The 21,782-nt window shown below is 52.1% G+C and overlaps 2 protein-coding genes across 7 annotated transcripts; one reads left to right on the top strand and one right to left on the bottom strand.

Moving 5' to 3' along the window:
• Positions 1-167: 167 nt before the first annotated feature.
• Positions 168-9,402, bottom strand: SMCR8 (SMCR8-C9orf72 complex subunit). The gene is made up of 2 exons (XM_041462416.1): positions 6,841-9,402; positions 168-4,818 (listed from the first exon to the last, which is right to left on the bottom strand). The coding sequence occupies exons 1-2, from the start codon at positions 9,183-9,185 to the stop codon at positions 4,365-4,367; spliced, it is 2,799 nt and encodes a 932-aa protein (XP_041318350.1). The 5' UTR covers positions 9,186-9,402; the 3' UTR covers positions 168-4,364.
• A 133-nt stretch (positions 9,403-9,535) lies between these two features.
• On the top strand, positions 9,536-20,925 carry TOP3A (DNA topoisomerase III alpha). Of its 6 annotated transcripts, none has more exons than XM_041462412.1 (20): positions 9,536-9,669; positions 10,216-10,450; positions 11,749-11,808; positions 12,357-12,430; positions 13,036-13,111; positions 13,638-13,746; positions 14,002-14,145; positions 14,654-14,824; positions 15,039-15,139; positions 15,273-15,347; positions 15,462-15,544; positions 15,664-15,871; positions 16,034-16,219; positions 16,389-16,518; positions 16,841-16,954; positions 17,034-17,199; positions 17,617-17,760; positions 18,038-18,160; positions 18,406-19,112; positions 20,050-20,925. In XM_041462412.1, exons 2-20 carry the CDS (start codon positions 10,271-10,273, stop codon positions 20,226-20,228), a joined length of 3,030 nt encoding a protein of 1,009 aa, XP_041318346.1. In that variant the 5' UTR covers positions 9,536-9,669; positions 10,216-10,270; the 3' UTR covers positions 20,229-20,925. The 6 variants fall into 6 exon arrangements, with proteins under 6 accessions (XP_041318346.1, XP_041318348.1, XP_041318345.1 ...); XM_041462414.1 differs by having other exon boundaries at positions 9,555-9,669; positions 10,219-10,450; XM_041462411.1 differs by having other exon boundaries at positions 9,562-9,669; positions 10,153-10,450.
• The last annotated feature ends 857 nt before the right edge of the window (positions 20,926-21,782 follow it).

A 21,782-nucleotide genomic window follows, 5' to 3' on the forward strand; every position in this document is an offset into this window, starting at 1 on the left:
GCTCACAGCCACTAAAAGTCCCCCTGGTTTCAGCCTCAAGGATTCCCCTTCATCCTATGTGCCTTGCCACCTCCAAAGGCTACGACAAGGCCAAGCCTTGTCCTCAACATCCCTCCTGGGATCACCATCTCATCCTAACCAGATCCTCCAGTATCTTCTCAGAGCCCTTGGCACAAAGGTTGAACCATTTTTTAATAAGCACGGTAAAATTAAGAATTTAACCACAACGTATGACAAAAATTATAAGCTTTAAAAAATACGACCAATTTTTTTTCTTTTTTTTTTGTATTTCAAAAATATCTGAACCCAAATAAATATTTTTTTTTTAAAAGTACATTTCTTAGACTAGTCATTTGGTGTTAACATCTGTTAAACTCTTGTGCAGTAACACAGCACGACACTAAGACATGCTTCTTGGATTTCTCCCGGTCACACTCGCCCTAACTACTGACGCAAGCATTCGGCACGCACGGGCACACACACGGAACTCAACATGCAGGAATAGGATACAGTGCTTTTAAAATAAGATGAGAATTCATCACAGCCTCCTGGCAGCCTTCAGAGGCAGCTCCAAGCCCAGCCCCATCCCCGTGCCAGCAGCCGTGCTGCCGGCAGGACCGGGTACCCTGCTTCTGCCTTCCAGTTAAATCCGTCTCAGGGAGCAGTGGGTGGGGGTTTGTGACCCCTCCAATATCGGGGTGCAGTTTGGTGCTCTGACATTGTGCTCTGGGGCAGGTGTTCTCCTGCAGCCTGGGCAGCTCCCTGAATTCCCTCAGACCCTGTTACAGGAGCCTTCTCACCGTGCTCCTACAAGCCCTGGGTCTGGTCCAGCTCCCAGAATCTGCAGTGTGGGCTGGCCCCCACCACCAGACCAGGGGGCTCAGGACCCTCACACTCAATAAAACCCAAAGAACTGGCCTGGGGGCACTGAGCCATCAGCTCCCACCCCTGGAGTGCCTCTCCCACCACGGTGAATATTGCTAGAGTATAGGCAGCTGTGGAGCTGCTCAGAAGTGATTGCTATCAGATGAAAGGAAATCTGAGCACTGTTCTCTGAGAAATGAAACCTTTGTAGGGTTAAGATCACCTACAGCTATGGCTGAGCCTCCTGGGGTGGGAGCTGGAAGCAGGAGGGGTAGTGGAGAGCAGAGCAGGGGCTGGCAGCTGGGAAGAGCAGGAGTGGGAAGCGGGAGCCCTCCCTCCTGGCTGGGGGAGGCTTCTGCTCTGATGAATTCTCAGCCAGGTGGACACCTCCTCTCCCTGGCAGCAAGGGGGGAGCCAGCAGGGCTGGGAGTGGGTTCATGCTGGGCTGGCAGCACTCACAGAAGCAGGGGACAGCCATGCAGGGCACTGCTGGCTCTGGCAGCTGAAAGGCTGGTGAGGATGGCACTGCCACTGCCAGGAACCCACCCCGCTCCTCGTGGAAGGATGGCTCAGGCAAGACAACGACACACACGTCATGGTGGGAGCTGTCAGTGCAAAGGTTGTGGCTTGTTGTTAGTCTGTGAATATCAGAAACTGGTGAGGTACCACACCAGAGATGGGGGAAAGTCCTAAAGTGCCAATACAGGGATCTGTACTGTACAGCAGCAGAAGAACAGAGACAGAGAAATTACAGAGGAAAGAGGAACTCAGCTCCCAAACACCAGGTACCCTCGCAATCCCCCCAGTTTCTGCCACCACAAGCAGAGAGGGCTCCAAATGCCCAGAGGTGCCACAGCCCGGTGTCACCTCCCCCTTTTCCAGTCCAGTTCAGAGGTTACACTGCTGAGAGGAGGACAAGCACTCCAGGGCGTGTTTCTCCACAGCTCCCAGTTGCAGATAATCCCGGAGCTCCTGTTGAGAACTGGGTGATGTTCCAGCCAAGCCCCCGGGGCATCCTCCCCAGTCAGGGCTGCTTTGTGGCAGAGAGGTGAAGCAGGTCAGACAGGTGATAGTGCAAGTATTGCTCAACACGGCCTTGAATATCAGATACTACAGGTTGGACAGAGGGAGCAAGAAGTGAGTTATCAATTTATGAGCACAGTTGAACACCACAGGTCGAGACCACTGTGACTAAGATGAGCCACCACGAATCATCTCTCCCACTCCATGCTGGAGGAAGACATGAGTCAGCAGGAAGAAAGTCTGTCCCTCCTTAAACCCAAACAGCACTAGGTGGTTTCTCAGCAGGAAACAGGCTCGTTTTGAGCACTGCTCCACAGCAGGATGCTGGGAGCTTTCATCTACCTGGTGTCACCTGCATTACTCATCTACCCAGATGCCTCTTCCCCCAGGGAATCTCACCTCAGCTTTAGTGTGGAATTTGGGTGTGCATGAATCAGTCAGGGGCACCTTGAGTCACATCAGGAAGCAGCCAGCTGGATGGACACAGAGGCCTTTCACCAGCAGACTCGGCTCACATGAGACAGGAGGGCACAGGCAGGACAGGAAAAGGCTTTGAACATGCTATAAAGGTGAGAAGCTCACCTTCAGCAAAGGCCACACCACACTGCTTCCAACCACGACCTCAAAACACCATCACAAACAACCCCTGACCCAGGAAATCCCTCTGGAGTGAACCACGAGGCCAACTTGGCTGAGCCACCACAAACAGCAACAACCTTAAAAAACAACTTTTCTGCCCTGTTGATTTATACCCCAGAGAGCCCTTTCCAGGGGAGAGAAGGAGGTGGCACAATCCTGAGGCACTGATGCTGGTGCAAAATGACAGCCTCCCCAAGGAGCTTCCCTGCCTCCAGGACATGGTTTTGGAGGAGTGCAGGTCTCACAGCAAGTCTCAGTGGGGTCTAAGCCATGCTGGGGAACCCCAGGCTGTACACAGAAACTTCCCAAGCTCAGAAGGAAGATGACATTCACCTCCAAAGCTGCCTCACATTATCACCATAAACAGAAGTTTAAAAAAAACTCAACAAACCAAAGAACAGATCAGCTCTTGTATGATGTCAGCTGCTCTCACCCCATAATCAGCATTAAAAAGAATTAAAACCAAGATTAGCTTTCCTAGAAAGACTTTTCTTACTTAGAAGTACCTTGGGAGCTGCTACTGCCACATGGCACTGGGCAGAGCAGCCCAGGCTCAGTATCACCTACGAGACTCCAGAAGGAAGCGCTGTGCCCGGGCACAAAGCTTTGGGCACTGACAGGAACGACCTGGGAGTGTCACCACGTTGCTGGTACCTCCTTTATGGCACAGAAGCTTTGAAAGGAAAAGTTCTCAGTACCCAGGCTCAGAGAGCAGCAGTTCTGCCCCATCCAGAGCCACCCAGGAGCCCTGGGAGAGGTAGTCAGGACACGACAATGGCTCAGCCAGGAGCAGCAGGCAGCAATGCCAGCCCTGTTTTACCACAAAGCACAAAAGCCAACTCCCCAACAAAATAAAATAAAATAAACTATTATGGATAAAACATAGAATCCAGTACATTCATCCCCAATCTTTCCTGAGCACTTGTACCTCACCAGCCTGTGGTACAGCCTGCTGTCTCACAGCGTGGCTCCAGCTGAATCACATCGTTTCCCCACCACAAAAAGCACCTAAAAAGAGGACCCTCACACCCTCCTTCAGCTCCCTTCTGCCTTTAAAAAGCCACCCCCAACCTCACACGCTCTGAGGATTCCCAGGCTCCCTCCACACCCAGCAAGTCGGAGGTGACAAATGAACAAGGCACAGTGCTCTACATTCGCAGCGGCCGGCGCCTCGGGGCTCACCAGCCTTAGGGACTGCTTCCACCTTCCTGATTTTAACAAAGCTGGGAGACACTGGGAAACCCTTTCTGGAGAGAACCACGTGTGCCTCCGCTGTGCTCCCACTCACCCAGGGAGAACCTATCCTGGGAAGTGCCCAGAAACTCAGTGCAGGAAGGGACACCATCTGTGGCTGTGCCACCCTGCAAGGGGGCTCTGAGCTACACTCCCATGACAGTCACATCAGTGGATACAAAACTTCACTTTACACCTCTGGTCACAGCCCTGGCTCCATGGAAGGGACTGACAGTGCTCAGGATTCTGGCAGAAGCGTGCAGGACACTGTGCTATATGGGGGCTGCACACTAGTCAGTATTGATCCCCGAGGTAGCCCACCTCCCCTCATGTCACAACCCCCCGGGATGCTGCCGTGATCCACTTTAACAGTGCCCCTTCTAACGTTTACAGAGTGCCTGATGGTTTATGTGATGGAACATCTACGCTTTTGGCTACAGGGAACACCCAGAAATGCACTCCCACAGACCCGGATTTCTGCACAGCAGAGCCACCAACACCTCGGCCCCTTCCCGACGTGTGAGAGCTACTGCAGACAGAGGCAATGTCAAGCACGGATGAGCTCTGTCAGACCCCGAGCACGTGGGCACACGGCCTGTGCAAGGCTAGATTTTGTACAAAAAGCTGGGGACATAGTCAAATCTGAGCAGGGGGTTCCCCCCCTGCCCCGGTTCCTGAATGTAGTGCAGCTTCAGCAGCTCGGCCAAGTACTGCACGATTTTGATATCTTCATTGGCAAGGCCCAGTTGAAGCTTTAGGAAGTTCATCCTGCGATTCACAACGGATTCCTCCGGTTCCCTTTCGCTGATGGGAAGGTGCAAATGATGGCAGAAGGTGAAGAGGAAGGCTTTAGAGCACAGCTGGGTGAGGATGCTTTGGACGTGCATGTAGTAGGTGCTGCCACGCTTGATCTGCGTGCGGTGGTCGGCCAGCCGGGCCACCACGGTGCCCTTGTAGAGGGGGCAGCGCAGGGTCTTGCTGTCGGCGTCCAGGATGCTCAGGTAGCGGCTGTACCGGCTCAGGGCGTGCAGCACGTTCACCCCGGCAGGGGACACTGCCCTGCAACAGCAACAGACAGGTCAGGGCTGCAGGGCAGACAGGATAAAGCAGCAGGGTGTGTTCGTGCCCTGCACGAGCTGGTGCAAGACCACTGTGGGTGAATGAAGCCTGAGAGGGACAAATTGGCTCTCCAGCCTGGCAGATCCCAAAGAAACCTCGATTCCCTGGATTCCCACGTGCCCTGATCTGTACTGTGCATGCTGCAGCATAAACCACCACACTTCAGGTCAGCTCCCTCCCTCAGTGACATACAGAGGGACTCATAGGACACCTCTGGTGAACAGACACATCTTACAGCAGCTGGGAGGCTCCCGATGTGACTCAGAAACCCAAAGCAGGCCCCCCTTTCCCCAGCTCCACATTCCCCCCAAATCACTTTGCAAGGGAGCTGCTCTGAGGTGGTCGAAGCCCTGAGTGGAGCAGAACCTTCTGAATTTCCTAAAAGAGAGAACCATCCTTAACCCACAACATTCAGTGGCTGAGCCTGGCTATTTGTCACTCAGGTGCAAACACAGCTCACAAGGATACAATTACCACCAAGCTTAACCTAATGCTATTGAAATGCAAATTACCAGCCCACGCAAACCCTTCAGCTCCTCCGTGCTTTGTGCTGGAGGCTGCTGGGCTGAGATACAGCTCCCAGCCTCAAACTGGGAGCCCCAACTGGTGTAGGGGCTGCCCCAGTGCCCAGGCAGCACCTGGACATAGGAGACACAGGATCCTTACTGGAATAAATAGTTCAGCCTCTAAATTCCTTCCCAGAGCCCTCCTACAAATGGTTTGTGGAGAGCACCCACATTAAACTGAACACTTAATTAACATTCCACAAAGGAGAGCTAAAATGACTGACACATGTTACAGGCAGTTCTTAAATAAAGATTTCTGTTTATAAAAATGGCATCTAACCACAAACATTTAGCAACGAGTAAACACTCAGGGTTTTTAAAAACCTCACTGACAGACAGAGAGCTTGTGAGCAGCTGTTGGCAGAGCTGTCATCCTGCCTCACAAGCACAGAAATGAGAGCAAACTCACAGTTTGGATAATTTCACCATCCACATCCCCCAGCAATACAATACCCTGCAGCTCAGAAAGGAGGTTTCTGTGTTTTAATTTTCCTGCTGTTTACAAACACTCCTGCAGGAGCTGTTCCAGCCTGGCTCAGCACTGTCTGCCACTCTTGACTCATGTTTTCCACACTGGTGACAGCAATGGCCATTCCCTGCCATACCTGCACCCAAGGCACAGAACACATCCTGGAACACACAAAAAAATCCTTTTCATCAACAAGGGCAGGGCCCTTGAGCAGAGCAAACACTCTTTGCTAATATGAGCTAATATGTGAAGCCACAGCTCAGGACTGGGTGTTGGGAATGGGCACTTGTTTTTGGGACAGTTCTCACCCTAAGCAGAGGTTTCCTACAATCCCAACAACGACTGGGTGTTGGGAAGGGGCACTTGTTTTTGGGACAGTTCTCACCCTAGAGGTTTCCTACAATCCCAACAATGCTCCTGCACAGCTCCAGGGACCGTTCTTCCTCTCCAGCACAGACTGAGGTGCTGAACTCCAATTCTGACCTACAGATCTCATCACTTCAATAGGCTCCCCTCCAGCACAGCACCATTTACCCTAAAATTACAGCTAGAAATGTGAGAAGAGTTCCAGTAGGAGATGGCAAACCAGAGCATACAAGAGACTCCAGGAACACTTGCATGAGATCACCCAGGAACCCAGCAGGACTCAGATGTTTGCTCTCTGCTTTGCCAGGCAAAAACCTCCTGGCCAAGTAACTCACCTGAGGCAGGCAGCAAGCGCCCAGCAGATGTTTTAAACATTAACTCTCAAGTGAGGCTGGATACAGGGATAAGACTACTCCTTTTCTAAAATAAATCCCACCAGCAGGAATTCGCGGCAGCTACGTTGGTAATTAAGAGACCTCCCCTGCACACCCATTGCCCTCCGAGACGAAGTTCTTACCACACACCTCAACCCTACTAAACCAAACAGATCCTTGCATTTACCTCTGCAGTCCAATCAACTTCCACTTCTGGAAATCCACCAAGTGCAGAGCGGAGGTGACCCAGTGCTTCACGGGCTTGGCGTACACGCCACAGTTGGGCACGAAGATGGAGAGCGCCGTCACGAGCTTCTTGACCATGGCCTCGTCCTCTCCCAGCACGACCAGGGTCCTCCCGCTGAGCAGGGAGTAGATGGCGGGGTGGGCAAAGGGGTACTGGCGGATGAAGCGCAGCGCGTTCTGCCCGGCCCTCTTTCTGTGCCTGTCCCCGGCCGCGCAGGCCAGGTGGGCGGGAGACGGGGTCCTGTCGGAGCACGTGGAGGCAGCGCTGCTCATGTAGCTCGTGGAGTCCGAGCACTCGTCCAGGCTGCTCTTACTCACCTCCCTGCTGCCCGTCAGGTAGCGAGAGTCGAGCTCGTAGGGCAGGAGCCCCCCCGAGAGGCCCTCGTGGGAGGGGAAGCCCCCGCGCAGCGCCGGCTCGGCCGGGCGGTACGGCTGCGGGGGGATCCGCACCACGCCGTCCTCCTCGCACGCCTTCTGCCCCAGCTCGGCCAGGGGCTCCAGGAAGTTGGGACTCTCCTTCCCGATACAACAGGCAGCATCCACCTGCACTAAGCTTTCCTGCTTTGAGATGTCGTCCTGCCCGTCGTGGACGCCCGGGTTCGCTCTGGGGGCGAAGCGAAGGCCGCCCTCGTCGTCATCCGCGTAGGGCTCCTCGTTAATGGCACTTGGGTAGCTCGCTTTGAAGTCCTCGGGGATGAGGGACTCGGAGGGACACGTGCTGAGCACCTCGATGCTGTCCTCGCTGACCGTGCGCCGGCTGCCCACCTTGCTGCGGCCCGCCTGGGGGCTGGCCATGACGGGCAGGCTGGCCTGGCTCTCCGACTTTGTCAGCCCAGACCCCGGCTTCTCCGTTCCCAGCACCTCGATGCTCTCCCCGCTGCTGATGCTGCCTTTGATATCTGCATCCAGGTAGTCCAGGTTCTCCTGGTGCTCAGACATCACAGACTCAGACATTTTGGGCTCTTCAGAGCCCTCCATTTCCTGCTCCATCTTGATGGGCACACATTCCACGCTGGATTTGTAGGAGCCCAGGCTGATGACCACTTTAGGAGCAAGGGACTCTTCCGAACACTTTTCATCTATGACATCTTGGCCGAGCCCCTGGCAGCCTCTGTACTGTTTTTCAGGAGGTTTTTCATCCAGGAAAGACACATCCTCAAAGAGGAAGTTGGTGACACTCTGCTGCTTGAGGAGAGCCCGGCTGATCTGCTCTGTCAGGAGGTAACACACATCCCCTCGAAAAGTCCTCTCGATATGGTGCAACTGGTCGAGGGTCTGGGTGAAAAAATAAACATCACAGAGCTCCTCCAGTGTCTTCAGCTTCTTGTCAAAGCACTTGGCAGACTTGGCTTTGATTAGTTTGGGGGTGTAGGATGGCACGTGGGTGTAAAGGTGAGTTTCACCGGGCTCAGAGGGGTCGGAGGCAGTCGGGTCCTGATCGCTGCCCACGTCAGCCCGGTCCAGGGCACACTCTGGCTCGTAGGGGTGGAATTCAGAGTCCTTCAGCTTCCTGTAGGGATACGACCGGATTTGCCTCAGCAGGTCTTGGTGCTCGATGATTGACTTTTCCACACTGGCCAGCTCGTTGGCCTTCTCAATGGCCTGGGTTGTGTAGTACCCCTTGTCGTTGGCTTTCTTCTGTTGCTCAGTCTCGTTGTGCAGGACGGTCCTGGTGTAGTCAAGATCTTTCAGTTTCTTTTCCAGTTCGTTGGCAAAAGCTTTCCGGTTCCCCGTCTTCAGGCATTCGGAGGCTTTGGAGAACTCGGTAGAAAGTTCCTGAAACTGCTGCATGATTTTGTGCTCGTCAGCAGAAATATAGGCCATGCAGAAGGGCCTCACAAAGCCCCTGGCTTCCAGGTCATACAGGGTCAAGTGGTGCACGTAGGCAAAGGCCCCTTCCTTGGAGTCCCCCAGCACCACCTTGGAATCCTCCACAAAGTTCAGCTTGGGGTAGGCAGAGCCGGGAGGGTGCCCCACGAAGGATGCCTGGTAATCCACAGACATGATCCGCAGGGAAAAATAATTGAGATCGAAGGTGCCCGACACTTTGGCGTCATCGGGGATGGTCAGGAGGGGCTGGGGCCCCACTTGCTCCGAGAACTCGGAGATGAGGATGAAGTCCCGGGTGAACTTGGAGCCGGCGACCTTGGCCCAGGGGTTGGCGCCCTGGCCGGCGAAGGGGAACAGCGGCACCGAGTACTCCTCGGGCAGGGGCGGCTCGCGGTACAGATCATCCTCCAGCTCCTCCTCCCTGGTGAAGGCCACCACGTCAGGGGCGCTGATCATATTTCCCGCAGGACGAGACCGACATGGAGCAGCGACGCGCCCCCGGTCCCCCCGCCACCGCCGGGCCCCGCGGGAGGCACCGGCGCAGCCCCGGCCCGGCCCCGCCGCTGCCGCAGCCCCGTGTCCCCCTCACGCCGCCGCCATGGCCGGAGCCGCCGCCTCCTCACGGCCCCGCAGCCATCTTGGAGTCACATGACGCGCGGCCTCTGACCCCGCCAGCAGGAAGCGACGCCACCGCCTCCTCCTCCTCCTCCTCTTCCTCAGCTGGAGTTGTTTATTTTTGCCGTCGTCAGTCTTTGTCGTGACCGACCCTGGGACGGGCCCAGCGGCAGCGGGAAAGGAGGAAAACCGAGGCGGAGCGGCGGCGGGTGTGGCGCCGCGGAGCATCTCGGGAGTTGTAGTTCCGTACCGCCGCCGCGGCTGCGCTTTGCGGCAGGACGTGACGGTGAAGGAGAGCGACAGCGGAGCGCGGGAGGTGTGGAAGGTGAGGGGGGAACCGGGGGAAAAAAGGGCGAAAGGAAAGAGAAAGTCTGCCCCGGGTAAGAGACAGCCCGAGGGAGGATCTGGGGTGATGAGGGGGCTGCGCTGCCCCGGGTAAGAGACAGCCCGAGGGGGGACCTGGGGTGGCAAAGGGACAGCCCAGGGGGGATCGGGGATGGCAGGAGGACTGCGCTGCCTCGGGTAAGGGACAGCCCGAGGGGGATCGGGGTGGCGAGGGGGCTGAGCTGCCCGAGGGGGGATCAGGGATGATGAGGGGACTGCGCTGCCCCGGGTAAGGGACAGCCCGAGGGGGGATCTGGGGTGGCAAAGGGACAGCCTGAAGGGGGATCTGGGGATGGCTGGAGGACTGCGCTGCCCGGCCATGGGGGAGAGGGCAGCCCCAGCCCCAGCAGAGGAGGAGAGGACCGAGGGACAGTCTGCCTGACAGCTGTGCCTGCAGCGGGGTGACACCTTCTCCATCCCCGAGGGGCTGCCCTGAGCCTCCCGGAGCGGCCGAGCAGTGACACCGGCGACCTCTCCATCCCCGCAGCAGCCGGCCCCAGCACGCGGAGCAGCAGCAGCATGCCCTGGCCTCACCTCCCGTGATGAACCTCTCCGTGCGGCTGTTCCCCGGGGCCAGGATGCTGCCCCAGCCCTGGCGCTGCTTCTCGCGGGCCGCGGAGGACGTGGCGCTGCAGAGGATCCGCAAGGTGCTCTGCGTGGCGGAGAAGAACGATGCTGCCCGAGGCATCGCCGAGCTGCTCTCCAACAGGAACATGCGGCGGGTAGGAACGGCCCGCCCACATCGTGCTGCTCCCGGGAGCACCGAGACAGGGCTGGGGAGGGTCTGTGTGTGTGTGGCAGCTCCAGCACTCTTGGCATGACCACTTCACGTCAGCACACTTGGCTCTGGTTTTGTCCCTCAACACATGAGGGTACAAGAATGTTCTGTGGATGAAGATCACTTGCCCAAATGTGTTTGGGAGTCTCAGGTCCTTGTGGGTTAAGTCCAGTGGGAACTCAGCTCCCTCTGCCTTCCCGTGGTGAGGGCTCCCTGGTCCTTCCTGGATTAGCAGTGTATGACAAGGGCTTCAGAAACTGACACCATCCCTTGGCATGCGTTTCCCTCTCTAAAAGCACCAATTCTGCAGCATCAGCAAGTGTCAGGGGTTTACTGGAGGCCACCAAATAAAGCAAAAACAGGCTGTGGTTTGGAGAAGAAAAATTCCAAGATTTCTACTCTCTGCTGCTGTGGTAACAGTTTGCATAATCACTTCCTGTTTCCAAACTAAGGTGCTCCTAGACCAAATCAGAGTCAGTGAGGTTGAAGAAGACCTCTGGGATTACCAAGTCCAGCCCATGATCCCCACCTTGGCACCCAGACCAGAGCACTGAGTGCCACGTCCAGTTGTTCCTTGAACACCTCCAGGGGTGGTGACTCCACCACTTCCCTGGGCACTTGATAACCCTTTCCATGAAGAAATTCTTCCTGATGTCCAGCCTAAACCTTCCCTGGGACAGCCTGAGGCTGTTGCCTCTCACCTTGTCACCTGGGAAAAGAGGCTGACCCCCACGTGGCTCCAACCCCCTTGATTTGAATGAGAGGTGTTATTGAGAACCTGGTGCTGACAGTCCCAATCAAGACATCATCCTGCTTCTGTAAAAAAAGCAGCACATACACAATCTAGAAACTTCCACGAGTCCCAGTTAGGTGGGAGGTAGCCTTGGAACAAGATAGGAGTTTCTAAACACTGGCCAGCCTCATTAAATAAGTCAGTTCCTCATTATTCATGGGGAGATAACCCTGGAAACACCTTCAGGAATGGTTTAAAATCCCCTTACCTTGGAAATCACCATTTCAGTGCCTCCATAAATGATACAGGAGATTTCCATCCCCTTGCTGCAATTCCCATTAGCTCCAGTGGCTGGTTTTCCTTTGCCACGTGCCTCTTGTGCTCCAACCCAATGTGGACAAAGTGGGGCAGGATGGATTTGTTTCCTGTTAAAAAATTTAATTAAAAAAAAATAATAATTTTTATTCTGTGAAAAGCCAGAAACTCAGGAATTCTCCTTTTCCTTCCAGCGAGAAGGGTTTTCCAAGTTCAACAAAATCTATGAATATGACTACCAGATGTTTGGCCAGGTAAGAGTTTTCTCTCAATCTGCTGCTGCATTAATGAAGTACAAATACTAATTAATAAAAGCTATTTGTCACGAGTTACAAAACACAGCTCCAGCCATTGAGATGTTCTGCCCAAAGATGAGAAAAAGTCAGATGTTGTTTTCTTGGCTCCACCATCTGTTTTGTTGCTCTAAATCTTTTAACTTTCTGCTTTTATGTCAGTCAAAAATATGTTCCTGTTTAGAATTGGGAGCTTCCTACAAAAATTGAGGATAAAGCCATGGATAGGGCTTGTTATGATGTATTAGTTTTGGTTGCTCCATCCCTGGACGTTTTCCAGGCCAGGTGGGATGGGGCTTGAAGCAGCCTGGGACAGTGGAAGGTGTCCTTGCCATGGCAGGGGGTGGCACTGGATGGACTTTAAGGTCCCTCCCAACCCAAACCATTCTGGGATTAACAGGAGAAAGGTGTCACTAATCATTTAAATTGAGAGCTGAAGGGGGATTTGGGGGCTGTGGGTAGTTTTTGGTGAGTGATGGGCACTAATTTCCTTGCTATGTCTCTTGCAGAACGTTACCATGGTGATGACATCCGTGTCAGGACATTTACTGGCTCATGATTTTATCATGCCATTTCGCAAATGGTTGGTACCTCGTGGCCCTGGCAGGAAGGGGAAGGGCTCTGTCACCTCCTGGCCCTCACAGGAGGGGCCTGTCACCTCCTGTTCTCCTCCTTGACACTGCAAGCTCAAAGACAAAGGGGCAGGGAGGGACTCTGACTCAGAGCAGAGTGATGTGTTCCAAATTTTACAGAAAACAGCCAAAATATTGTTTCAAATTCCTGTCTTCAGAGTGCTAAAACGCCCTGAAGACATAATAGTGGTTAAAATACATCAAGGCAGACACAGGGAATTAAACTGACTCCAAAATGGGATGGTTTTGTGTTCTTTGTTCAGCTAGGAGCTGCTCTGGGAAGCAAGGTGCTTTCTCTGCCTTACCTCCTTTTGTGCTCTGGGCTTCAGATAGGAGAAGCTGCTTGTTGCCTTCCAGATTTGCTGTTTTCTCTGGCTGGTTTTTCATTCTGCTGCTTTTAAATGTTACTCAGCATTCCATGTGAACTCTCTGTTGTCTGAAACAAGGCATGTAATAAAATACATTAATTCCAGTACTTAGAGAGCACCAGGTAGTGGCTCACAAATAGTGTTTTAGTTTATGTGATGCACACACACGTTTCTCCTCTGTTTTCCAGGCACAGCTGCAACCCTTTAGCTCTTTTTGATGCTGAAATTGAGAAGTATTGCCCTGAAAATTACTTGGATATCAAGGTACCTCATGGTTAAGACTTTGAAACTGAGCTCAGGGGTTGGTTCAACAAATCTTGTCCCAGACAGAAGGATGATCTTACCTTTGTCCTTTGAATCCAAATTTCTGCAGTTTGGGAGATTCCTACTACATTTCCTAGGACTGTGTGTGCTGTTCATTTGTGGCACTGAAACTCTTGTTCATGTACAAGTAGTGCAGTGAAGGAACAGCTAAAAATAAAAATGTTTTTTTTCTAGCAAGGTGGAACTGATGATTGTGACTCAGTTTTACAGAAAAAGACATTTTTAGAAAACAGATTGTGGTACAACCTGCTCCAAGCCAAACTTTTTAACAGAATTAGATGTAAATAAATGACTCAATTCTTTTAAAAGCTGCCTGATCTCTCGAGACACACAATTACAAAATGTTATTGCAACAACGCATCTCCATGGCTACACATTGCATTTTGTGTTCAGTGAGTCATTCTGAAATGAAATGACAGAGCCAGTGGCCTGGAATGTTCTCCCTGTGTTGTTTTTCTCCTCTCAGAGGACCCTTGAACGAGAAATCCAGCAGTGCCAAGCCCTGGTGATCTGGACTGACTGCGATCGAGAAGGAGAGAACATCGGCTTTGAGATCATCCACGTGTGCAAAGCTGGTGTGTAGAGCATCTTCATCACCATTGATTAATTAATTTAACAACTCCTTTAGCAGAGGCAAATTCTCAGTTTTATTGTGTCCAGATTAAATGCTGGCTAATTCTAAAAAACATGTGTCTGTGACAGAAATGCACCCAGCTGTTGGAAAGCTGTAGAATCAGTTGACAGCACGCTCTCTCAATAGCTGTGTATTTGTTGCTCCTTTCTGTTGGTGTTTGAGCCCCTCTGATTTCTCCTGTGTGTGTGTCTGGCAGTGAAGCCAAACCTGCAGGTTTTCCGAGCGCGCTTCTCCGAGATCACGCCTCACGCTGTCAGAGCGGCCTGTGAGAACCTCACCCAGCCCGACCAAAAAACCAGCGATGCCGTCGACGTCAGGCAGGAGCTGGACCTCAGGATAGGCACGTAAACCTCAACACAAGGCAGAAATGCCCTCTGTAGTCTCATCTGATTTTTATCAGATATAACTAAAAGACATCTTATGTTTTACTGCCCTCTGTAGTCTCATCTGATTTTTAGATGGAAGTATGTTCTTTGAATCAGAGCATCATCAGCTCCCAAGATCGAGTCCAGCCAGTGACTGATCCCCTCCTGGTAAACCAGACCAGAGCACTAGATACCACATCCAGTTGTTTCTTGAACATCTCCAGGGATGGTGACTCCACCACCTCCCTGGGCAGTCCATTCCAATGTTTAAAAGCCTCTTCTGTGAAGAAATTCCTCCTGAAAAGAGGAAATTTCTCCTAGAAGCAAATATTGAATTTATAGCTCATGCAGCACTGACAAGCTTTTTCAACTGAGTATTAAACAGAGTAAAATTAATGCTCAGAATATTAAAAAGATCTGAAATACTGTGGTTATCACTCAGTATTGTTATATTCAGTTGTGGTGCCCATTTTGTTTCCTCAGGTGCTGCCTTCACCAGATTCCAGACTCTGAGGCTGAGGAAGATCTTCCCTGATATTTTAGCAGATCAGCTGATCAGCTATGGCAGCTGCCAGTTCCCAACACTGGGATTTGTAGTTGAACGCTTCAAAGCCATCCAGGCATTTGTTCCTGAAGCCTTCTACAAAATTAAAGGTATGTTTAGAGAAACACCGTCCTGGGCTCCATCTTCGAGGGTCTGATGTGGATAAAAAGGAAAAACATTGGAGCAACTGACACAAAAAAGCTCCAGAGATTATTTAATGTTCCTCTGCCACGACCATTTAGCAGAGCTGGAAGGTTTCCAAGTTCCTTTGTGGTATTTCCATTTTGTGGCTCCTCCATCAGCCAGCTCTGTTGTCCCCTACAGTGACCCACGACCATGAGGACGGCAGCGTGGTCTTCAACTGGAAGAGGAACCGGCTCTTCAATCACACAGCCTGCCTGGTCCTTTACCAGATGTGTATGGAGGTAGGAAAGCTTGTAAATAGCTGCAGAATCCAGATTCAGCCAAACATTCCATGTATCTGTCTTGCTCAAGACTTTTGAAGAACAGTTTGTGTAAACTCCTAAAGGATATGTGGTTTTTGCTTACTCTGTTTAGGATCCAGTAGCGACCGTTGTTGATGTTGTGAGCAAGCCAAAGAGCAAATGGAGGCCCCTGCCCCTGGACACTGTGGTATGTTTGAACTCTGGGATGGGTTTTTCTGAAAAGAGCTTTGAACAGATGTTTTACTCACTGCTTTGAATTATCCACTAATACTTTTGGGTTTGCTGGCTCTTCCTAATGCAGGAACTGGAAAAATTGGCTTCCCGCAAACTGAAAATAAATGCAAAGGAAACAATGACAATAGCAGAAAAACTCTACACTAAAGGGTAAGAAAGCAAGACTTGGCTTGGTAAACTTAATTCTTCTAAAACTAAATGGCCTTTTGTTCAAAATGGGAAACATCTTGGAGCAACTCTCAAAGTGCTCTCCTGTCTTTCTTCCTAAGGTTCATTAGTTACCCTCGAACCGAGACCAACATTTTCCCCAAGGAGCTGAACCTCTCTGCCTTGGTAGAACAGCAAACACAGGACCCAAACTGGGGAGGGTTTGCACAGAGGATTTTGGATCAGGGTGGGCCAACCCCTCGGAGTGGAACCAAATCTGATCAGGCTCACCCTCCCATTCACCCCACAAAATACGCCAGCAACCTGCAGGTGGGTGTAACCAGAGGGAACTGGATGGGTTGTGTTGCTTGATAAATAAAGATAAAATCTTAACATGGTCATTAGCACAAAATCCTCACCCGAGATCGCACTGATTTTGTGATATCTTGTTAACCTGGGAGAACACTCACCCTTCTCACTGTTTGATCTCAGGGCAACGAGCAGAGACTCTACGAATTCATCGTGCGCCACTTCTTGGCTTGCTGCTCTCAAGATGCCAAAGGACAGGAAACAACTGTGGAGATTGACATTGCCAACGAGCAATTCATTGCACAAGGACTCATGATCCTGGCCAGAAATTACCTGGAAGTGTATCCTTATGACAAGTGGAGTGATAAGGTAATCCCCTTGAGTAACATAAGTGGGAGAGGCTAAATTAGCACTTCACTGCCAACTTCAGACCTCTCTGCACAACAACTTTTGACCATTTCTGGCTGTTTGACTCAGAGCCTTTGTCCTGAGTGAATGGACCAGGAAGCAGTTTCAAAGAGATTCTCCTTCCCTCCAGGTTATCCCGCTGTATCAGAAAGGGTCTCGCTTTCAGCCCACCACAGTGGAGATGGTGGATGGGGAAACCAGCCCTCCCTTGCTCCTCACAGAAGCAGATCTCATTGCTCTCATGGAAAAACACGGCATTGGTCAGTATTGGGCAGCGTGGCCTCTTGCTCTTGGCAGAGGGAATTCTCCCCAGGGAATTCTCCAAATGTTGCTGCAGATAAGAAATTACTTAAATGTGCAGAAAACAGGGATATAAAGGGCAAAGTCCACACATCCTCAGGAGCCTGCAGAGTGCCTCCAGTACCCAGGGAGGTGGGAAATTTTGGGTTCAGGGTGTGCCACCAGCACTTCGCTAGCCTCAGTGCCAGCAGGGCACGAGGGCAGTGCTGCTCCTCACCATAAGTTGTGTCCTTGTCCCTGGGCATAGGGGAAGTAATTTGACTGACCTCTCTCTGCTTCCAGGGACTGATGCCACCCACGCCGAGCACATCGAGACGATCAAGACGCGGATGTACGTGGGGCTTACGGCAGATCAGCGCTTCCTGCCCGGCCAGCTGGGCATGGGGCTGGTGGAAGGTGAGGAGAGAGCCCTCACAAAGATGGCAGAGTCCTTACTGGCTCCTTCCTTTCACTTACCATTCCACATATTCCTCAGGCTATGATTCCATGGGCTACGAGATGTCCAAGCCTGACCTTCGAGCTGAGCTGGAGGCTGATCTGAAATTGATCTGTGAGGGGAAGAAAGACAAATCTGTAGTGTTACAGCAGCAGGTCCAGAAGTACAAGCAAGTCTTCATTGAAGCTGTGGCCAGAGCCAACAAGTGAGTACTGTCTTTGTCCTCTCCTTTTGCTTTGTTTTGCTGGGAAGTGCTGGCTGCTCTTCTGGGGCTCAGTCTGGAGTGGGGGATCCTTTCACACTGTTTCCCTGGAGCTTTGCCCCCTATGTTGTGGTATTTGTGTGGGAAAGGATGACTCAAAGCCTGGCATGCTGTCAGGAGTTCCTCACAGCTAAGGGTTTAAACCAGGATGAGCAGTTAAGATTGAATTTGGGGATGGCAACATGCACTGACCTCTGATGTTGTACCCACACTTTTCCTGTTCCAGAAATGTGGTGCTGAGTCAATGTGCTCGTGGAGGAGCTCAGAGGGGCTGTGTGGGGGGCAGCAGGCTCTGAGTCACTGCAGCACCTGATTGCTCTGTGCAGAGACACACAGGATGCTCTGCTCGTTTCTTTACAGGTTGGACCAGGCCCTGGCTCAGTATCTGGGAGAAGCTGCAGAAGTTCCAGAGCAGGATGAGGTGTACCCAGCAACGCCCCTTTCTGTTCGGAAATGTCCCCAGTGCAACAGTGACATGGTCCTGAAGACCAGGAAGAATGGCGGGTTGGTGACCTTCCCTCTTGTGGCCTCCTCTGTTAGTTTGTGTTTCTCCAGGCTTTCATTTACCTCCTTTGGTAAAAGCTTGGAAACCTTGGGCTGCAGCTTGCTGACTCCACCAGCTACGTGAGCTGTGTGGACTCAGCTGAATCTCTTCTCAAGTAGGTATTTCCCCTGAAAAACTGCAGTTTTGACAATTTCTGATGCTGAGAAGACACGAGAATGGATCTCCAACTGTCTTGAGTTTGCCTCTTCCTCATCCAGTGCCTTTGTCCCTCGACAGGTTCTACCTCAGCTGCATGAGCTATCCAGCCTGTAGAACTGCAGTCTGGTTCCCTGATTTCGTGGTGGATGTGACCAGGGACGAGAGCATCTGTGATGTGTGTAAACCCCATCCAGTTCACAGGTAGGTCATGCCAATGCTCCCTTGTTGGACACTGGGGCAGAGACTTCCATGGGCTAAGCTGGGCAACCATTTTCCATTCCAGTCTTGGAAAGCTGTAGTAGCACTTGGCTTGGGGATGGAAAGAAGAGGGGTTGGGGAAACTGGCCTCCGTATAGCAGAATGAAAACAATAAATAAAGGTCCCAAGTATAAATTGAGGTCTGTTGATGAGAAACTGGCAGACTTTGACTCTTCCTTTCCTTGCAGACTGAAGTTTAAATTCAAGAAGGGCAGTGTTCCCCCTGTGATGCCCCTGGAGTTCGTTGGCTGCATTGGAGGCTGTGATGAGATGCTGAAAGAGCTTTTGGACCTCAAGTACTCACACAGATCATCCCAACCTGCCTCATCCACCACCCAGCCAGGGCATCACCTGCAGGCCAACCACTCCCTGAACAGAGCCAGCAGCGAGACCAGGCAAGCCAGGGGGACCTCAAACATGGCACGGGGACACCTGCTCCCTGTCAACTCCTCCAGGACCCCCAGGGCTGCTCCTGCAGCTGTTCCAGACGATGGCAATGCCGTGGTGTGCAACTGTGGGAGCGAGGCGCTGCTGCTGACCGTGCGCAAGGACGGCCCCAACAAGGGCCGCCAGTTCTACAAGTGCAGCTCCAGCACCTGCAACTTCTTCCTCTGGGCTGACGAGCAGCCACAGGACAGAGGCAGCTCCACGCTGCTCCAGCCCGCTGCTGGAAGAACCCCAGCGGGATTCCAGCAGCCAGGAGGAGGGAGAGAGCCCTTGGGAAGCAGCAGCTCGGATGCTGGAGGGGGCACAGTGTGCAGGTGTGAGCAGCCCGTGGTGACGCGCACCGTGCAGAAGGAGGGGCCCAACAAGGGGAGGCAGTTCCACACCTGCCCCAAGCCCCGGGAGCAGCAGTGCGGCTTCTTCCAGTGGGCAGATGAGAACGTGGCACCAGGTATGGCCGGGCTGGGGGCACACACCAGGGCTGCAGGCTGCTCTTAAGCTGAACAAAACAAGGAGCTGCTGGAGAAGGTCCAGTGGAGGCCACAGAGGTGGTGGGAGACTGAAGCATCTCTCTGACTGAGGGAGCTGGGCCTGTTTAGTCTAGAGAAGAGAAGACTGAGAGGGGATCTCATTCCTGCATGTAAATATCTCAGGGAAGGATGGTGCCAGGCTTTTTTTGGTGGTGCCCAGTGACAGGATGAGGAGCAATGGTCAGAAACTAAAACACAAGAAGTTTGACCTCAACGTGAGGAAGAACTTCTTTGCATTAAAGGTGGCAGAGGTCTGGAACAGCTGCCCAGGGAGGTGATAGAGTATCCCTCTCTGGAGACATTGAAACCCACCTGGCATGCCAGGGAAACTGTGCTGCTCCCTCTGGCCTAGTTAAGGGGTACAGGGAAAGGGCAGGTCATTCTGGAGCTTTGATCAGAGATGAAACTGTGTGGAAAGATGCTGAAAACAAAAATAATGACAAAACGAGGATGCAAAAGAGAGAGGACTGACAAAAAGGGACATAACCAGGTACAGAGGAGAAGATGTGGTCTGTGAGAGATCCTCTTCCTCCTCAGACATTTGGGCCTAAAGGGGTAAAATCAAACTTTCAAAACTACTTAAACCCCAAGTTCTTCTCTGCCATGTTTTGTTTCTGCTTCAGCTGCAGACCAGAGCATGCAAGCAGGCAGATCAGCTTGCCTTGTGCTGTTCCCACATGTCTCTAATGCTGCAAGATAAATGGGATAAATGAAAAGAACATTTCACAGTTCAGACAAGTCTGAAGCAAGTGCAGGTTCAGGAATAATCTAGAATCTTTGATCTAGTTTGAACTTACCTTGTGTTTCTCACCTATTTATGTTTTCAACGATCCTTAAATTCAAGTTGTTTATCTCTAGGCCCTTCTGGAGATGACTCTCTGAACCATTTTGGCAGTAATGGATTCTCCAGAGGGTTGGGAAGCAAGGCCAAGAGACCAGGCAATCTCTCCTCAGCATCTACTGCCAAGAAGCCACGGACCTGCAGCATTTGCCACCAGCCTGGGCACACGAGGAAAACCTGTCCTCAGAACCACTGAGCTGGGATGGACCTCTGAGAGCCTGCAAGGGTTGTGAACTCTGCAGGAGCCACAAGGAACTGGACTTTGGGAACAAGTCCCTTGAGTGTTTTTTGGAGGGGCTGGTTGCAGGCTGCTCCTGCCAAGGGATGCCATTTGTTTCAGCAAGGGTTCAACCAGCTTGGAAAAGTGGTTCCACTATCAGGTTTTGTTTCCAGCTGCTCTTCTGCTGAGCAGTTTGGGAAAGTCTGAACATTTCAAGGAAGCACTTGGAAGCTGAGTCTGTGAGGAAAACTGCACTGCATCATCCCCCTGCACCATCCTGGTGTTCCTGGCCTCTCCATGCAGGGAAGAGCTGGATCAGGGCCACCAGGACAGACACCAGGGCTACCAAGCTCTGCTCAGTCCCTGGCTTTCCACAGTGTGGAATTTAAGTTCCCTTCTCAGTTGATGTTACCTGAGCAACATTCCCCATTTTTGTCACCATTACCTGGGTTGTCCCTGCCAGTGAAGGAGGGTCAGGAGCTGGATCTGGTGCTTGCTCTGGGAGGAGCTCAGCTGCAGTACTCAGGAAAAGCCCTCATTTTAGATGGTTCCTGAATTTGAAGGCAAGTTCTTCCTCAAACTTTGAGACATGCCTTTGTGATGCTGCTAGCTGATGAAAGTTATTTTTGTCAAACTAATGAGTCTCTTATTAAAATATTATTTAAATTTTAAATCTGATGCAGTGACAGCTTCCCCTGATTATTTCTTCCTACATAAAATAGTGAAGCTTTTACTGTAAAACCATCCAGCCAAATCTTGCTCTTTCCAATCACTGGAACAATAGAGGAGCTTTCTTGGCAGAAACTCCCCACAGCAATTTAGAAATGAGCTACAAAGAGATGGGAAAAAGTTTTTATCTCGCCAGCTGCATCTGCTGACCTGGGACAGACAGACAGAGCTGGCTGAGCTGAAGAGAAGCTCTGTTTTCCTGTTCTGAGTTCAGAATGAACTCCCTGGGAAGCCAGGCTGCTTCTTCCCTCTCTGTTGGGGCTTCCTTTGTTCATCAGAGGAGGGAATCTGCAGGATTCCTGTGTGCTCTGCTGCCAGGAGCTCCAGTGCTGCTCAGGATCCTGCATGGAGCAGTTCCTGGGGGATGGGCTGGAGCACTTGGAGGACAGCTGGAAGCAGAGCCCACAGCAGCACAGGTCTGAAAGAGAGCCTGAAACCCTGCAGCAGTCCATTGCTATCAGGCCTAAATCCATGCAGAAAGTCAGGAGAATTTGGGTTGCACTTCCCTGTAGCCCTCACTCCTACCATCAACAGCCGTGGCCTAAAAATACACACCCTGGGCTAAAATAACAGCATGACAAGGCTTTGGAATGCAGTCACTGAGCCAAGGCAGGGCAGCAGCCACCTTGGAATGGCAACAGCAGTGGGAGGCAGCTGTGCAGCACACAGGGAGCAGGTTAAACCCTGCTGGTGGATCAGCCAGGACCAGCTTTAGGAGTCTCAGCCTGGTCAATGCTCAGCTGAGCTCTGTCAGTGGTACAAGCTCAGTGTCCAGACAGCTCCCACACTGCAGCCAGGCAC

Source organism: Pyrgilauda ruficollis, unplaced genomic scaffold (assembly GCF_017590135.1).
Source record: "Pyrgilauda ruficollis isolate IOZ18807 unplaced genomic scaffold, ASM1759013v1 scaffold16, whole genome shotgun sequence".
In the NCBI taxonomy this organism is placed as follows: domain Eukaryota; kingdom Metazoa; phylum Chordata; class Aves; order Passeriformes; family Passeridae; genus Pyrgilauda; species Pyrgilauda ruficollis.

What these genes read in the sequence shown, in the direction of transcription:
- SMCR8 (XM_041462416.1), bottom strand. Translation starts at nt 9,185, where the DNA reads ATGATCAGCGCCCCTGACGTGGTGGCCTTCACCAGGGAGGAGGAGCTG. An exon ending in AAGTTGATTGGACTGCAGAG is followed by an intron (nt 4,819 to 6,840) that starts GTAAATGCAAGG and finishes TTGCTGTTGCAG; the next exon opens with GGCAGTGTCCCCTGCCGGGG.
- TOP3A (XM_041462412.1), top strand. Translation starts at nt 10,271, where the DNA reads ATGAACCTCTCCGTGCGGCTGTTCCCCGGGGCCAGGATGCTGCCCCAG. An exon ending in CATCCACGTGTGCAAAGCTG is followed by an intron (nt 13,747 to 14,001) that starts GTGTGTAGAGCA and finishes TGTGTCTGGCAG; the next exon opens with TGAAGCCAAACCTGCAGGTT. An exon ending in GGAGCTGGACCTCAGGATAG is followed by an intron (nt 14,146 to 14,653) that starts GCACGTAAACCT and finishes TTGTTTCCTCAG; the next exon opens with GTGCTGCCTTCACCAGATTC.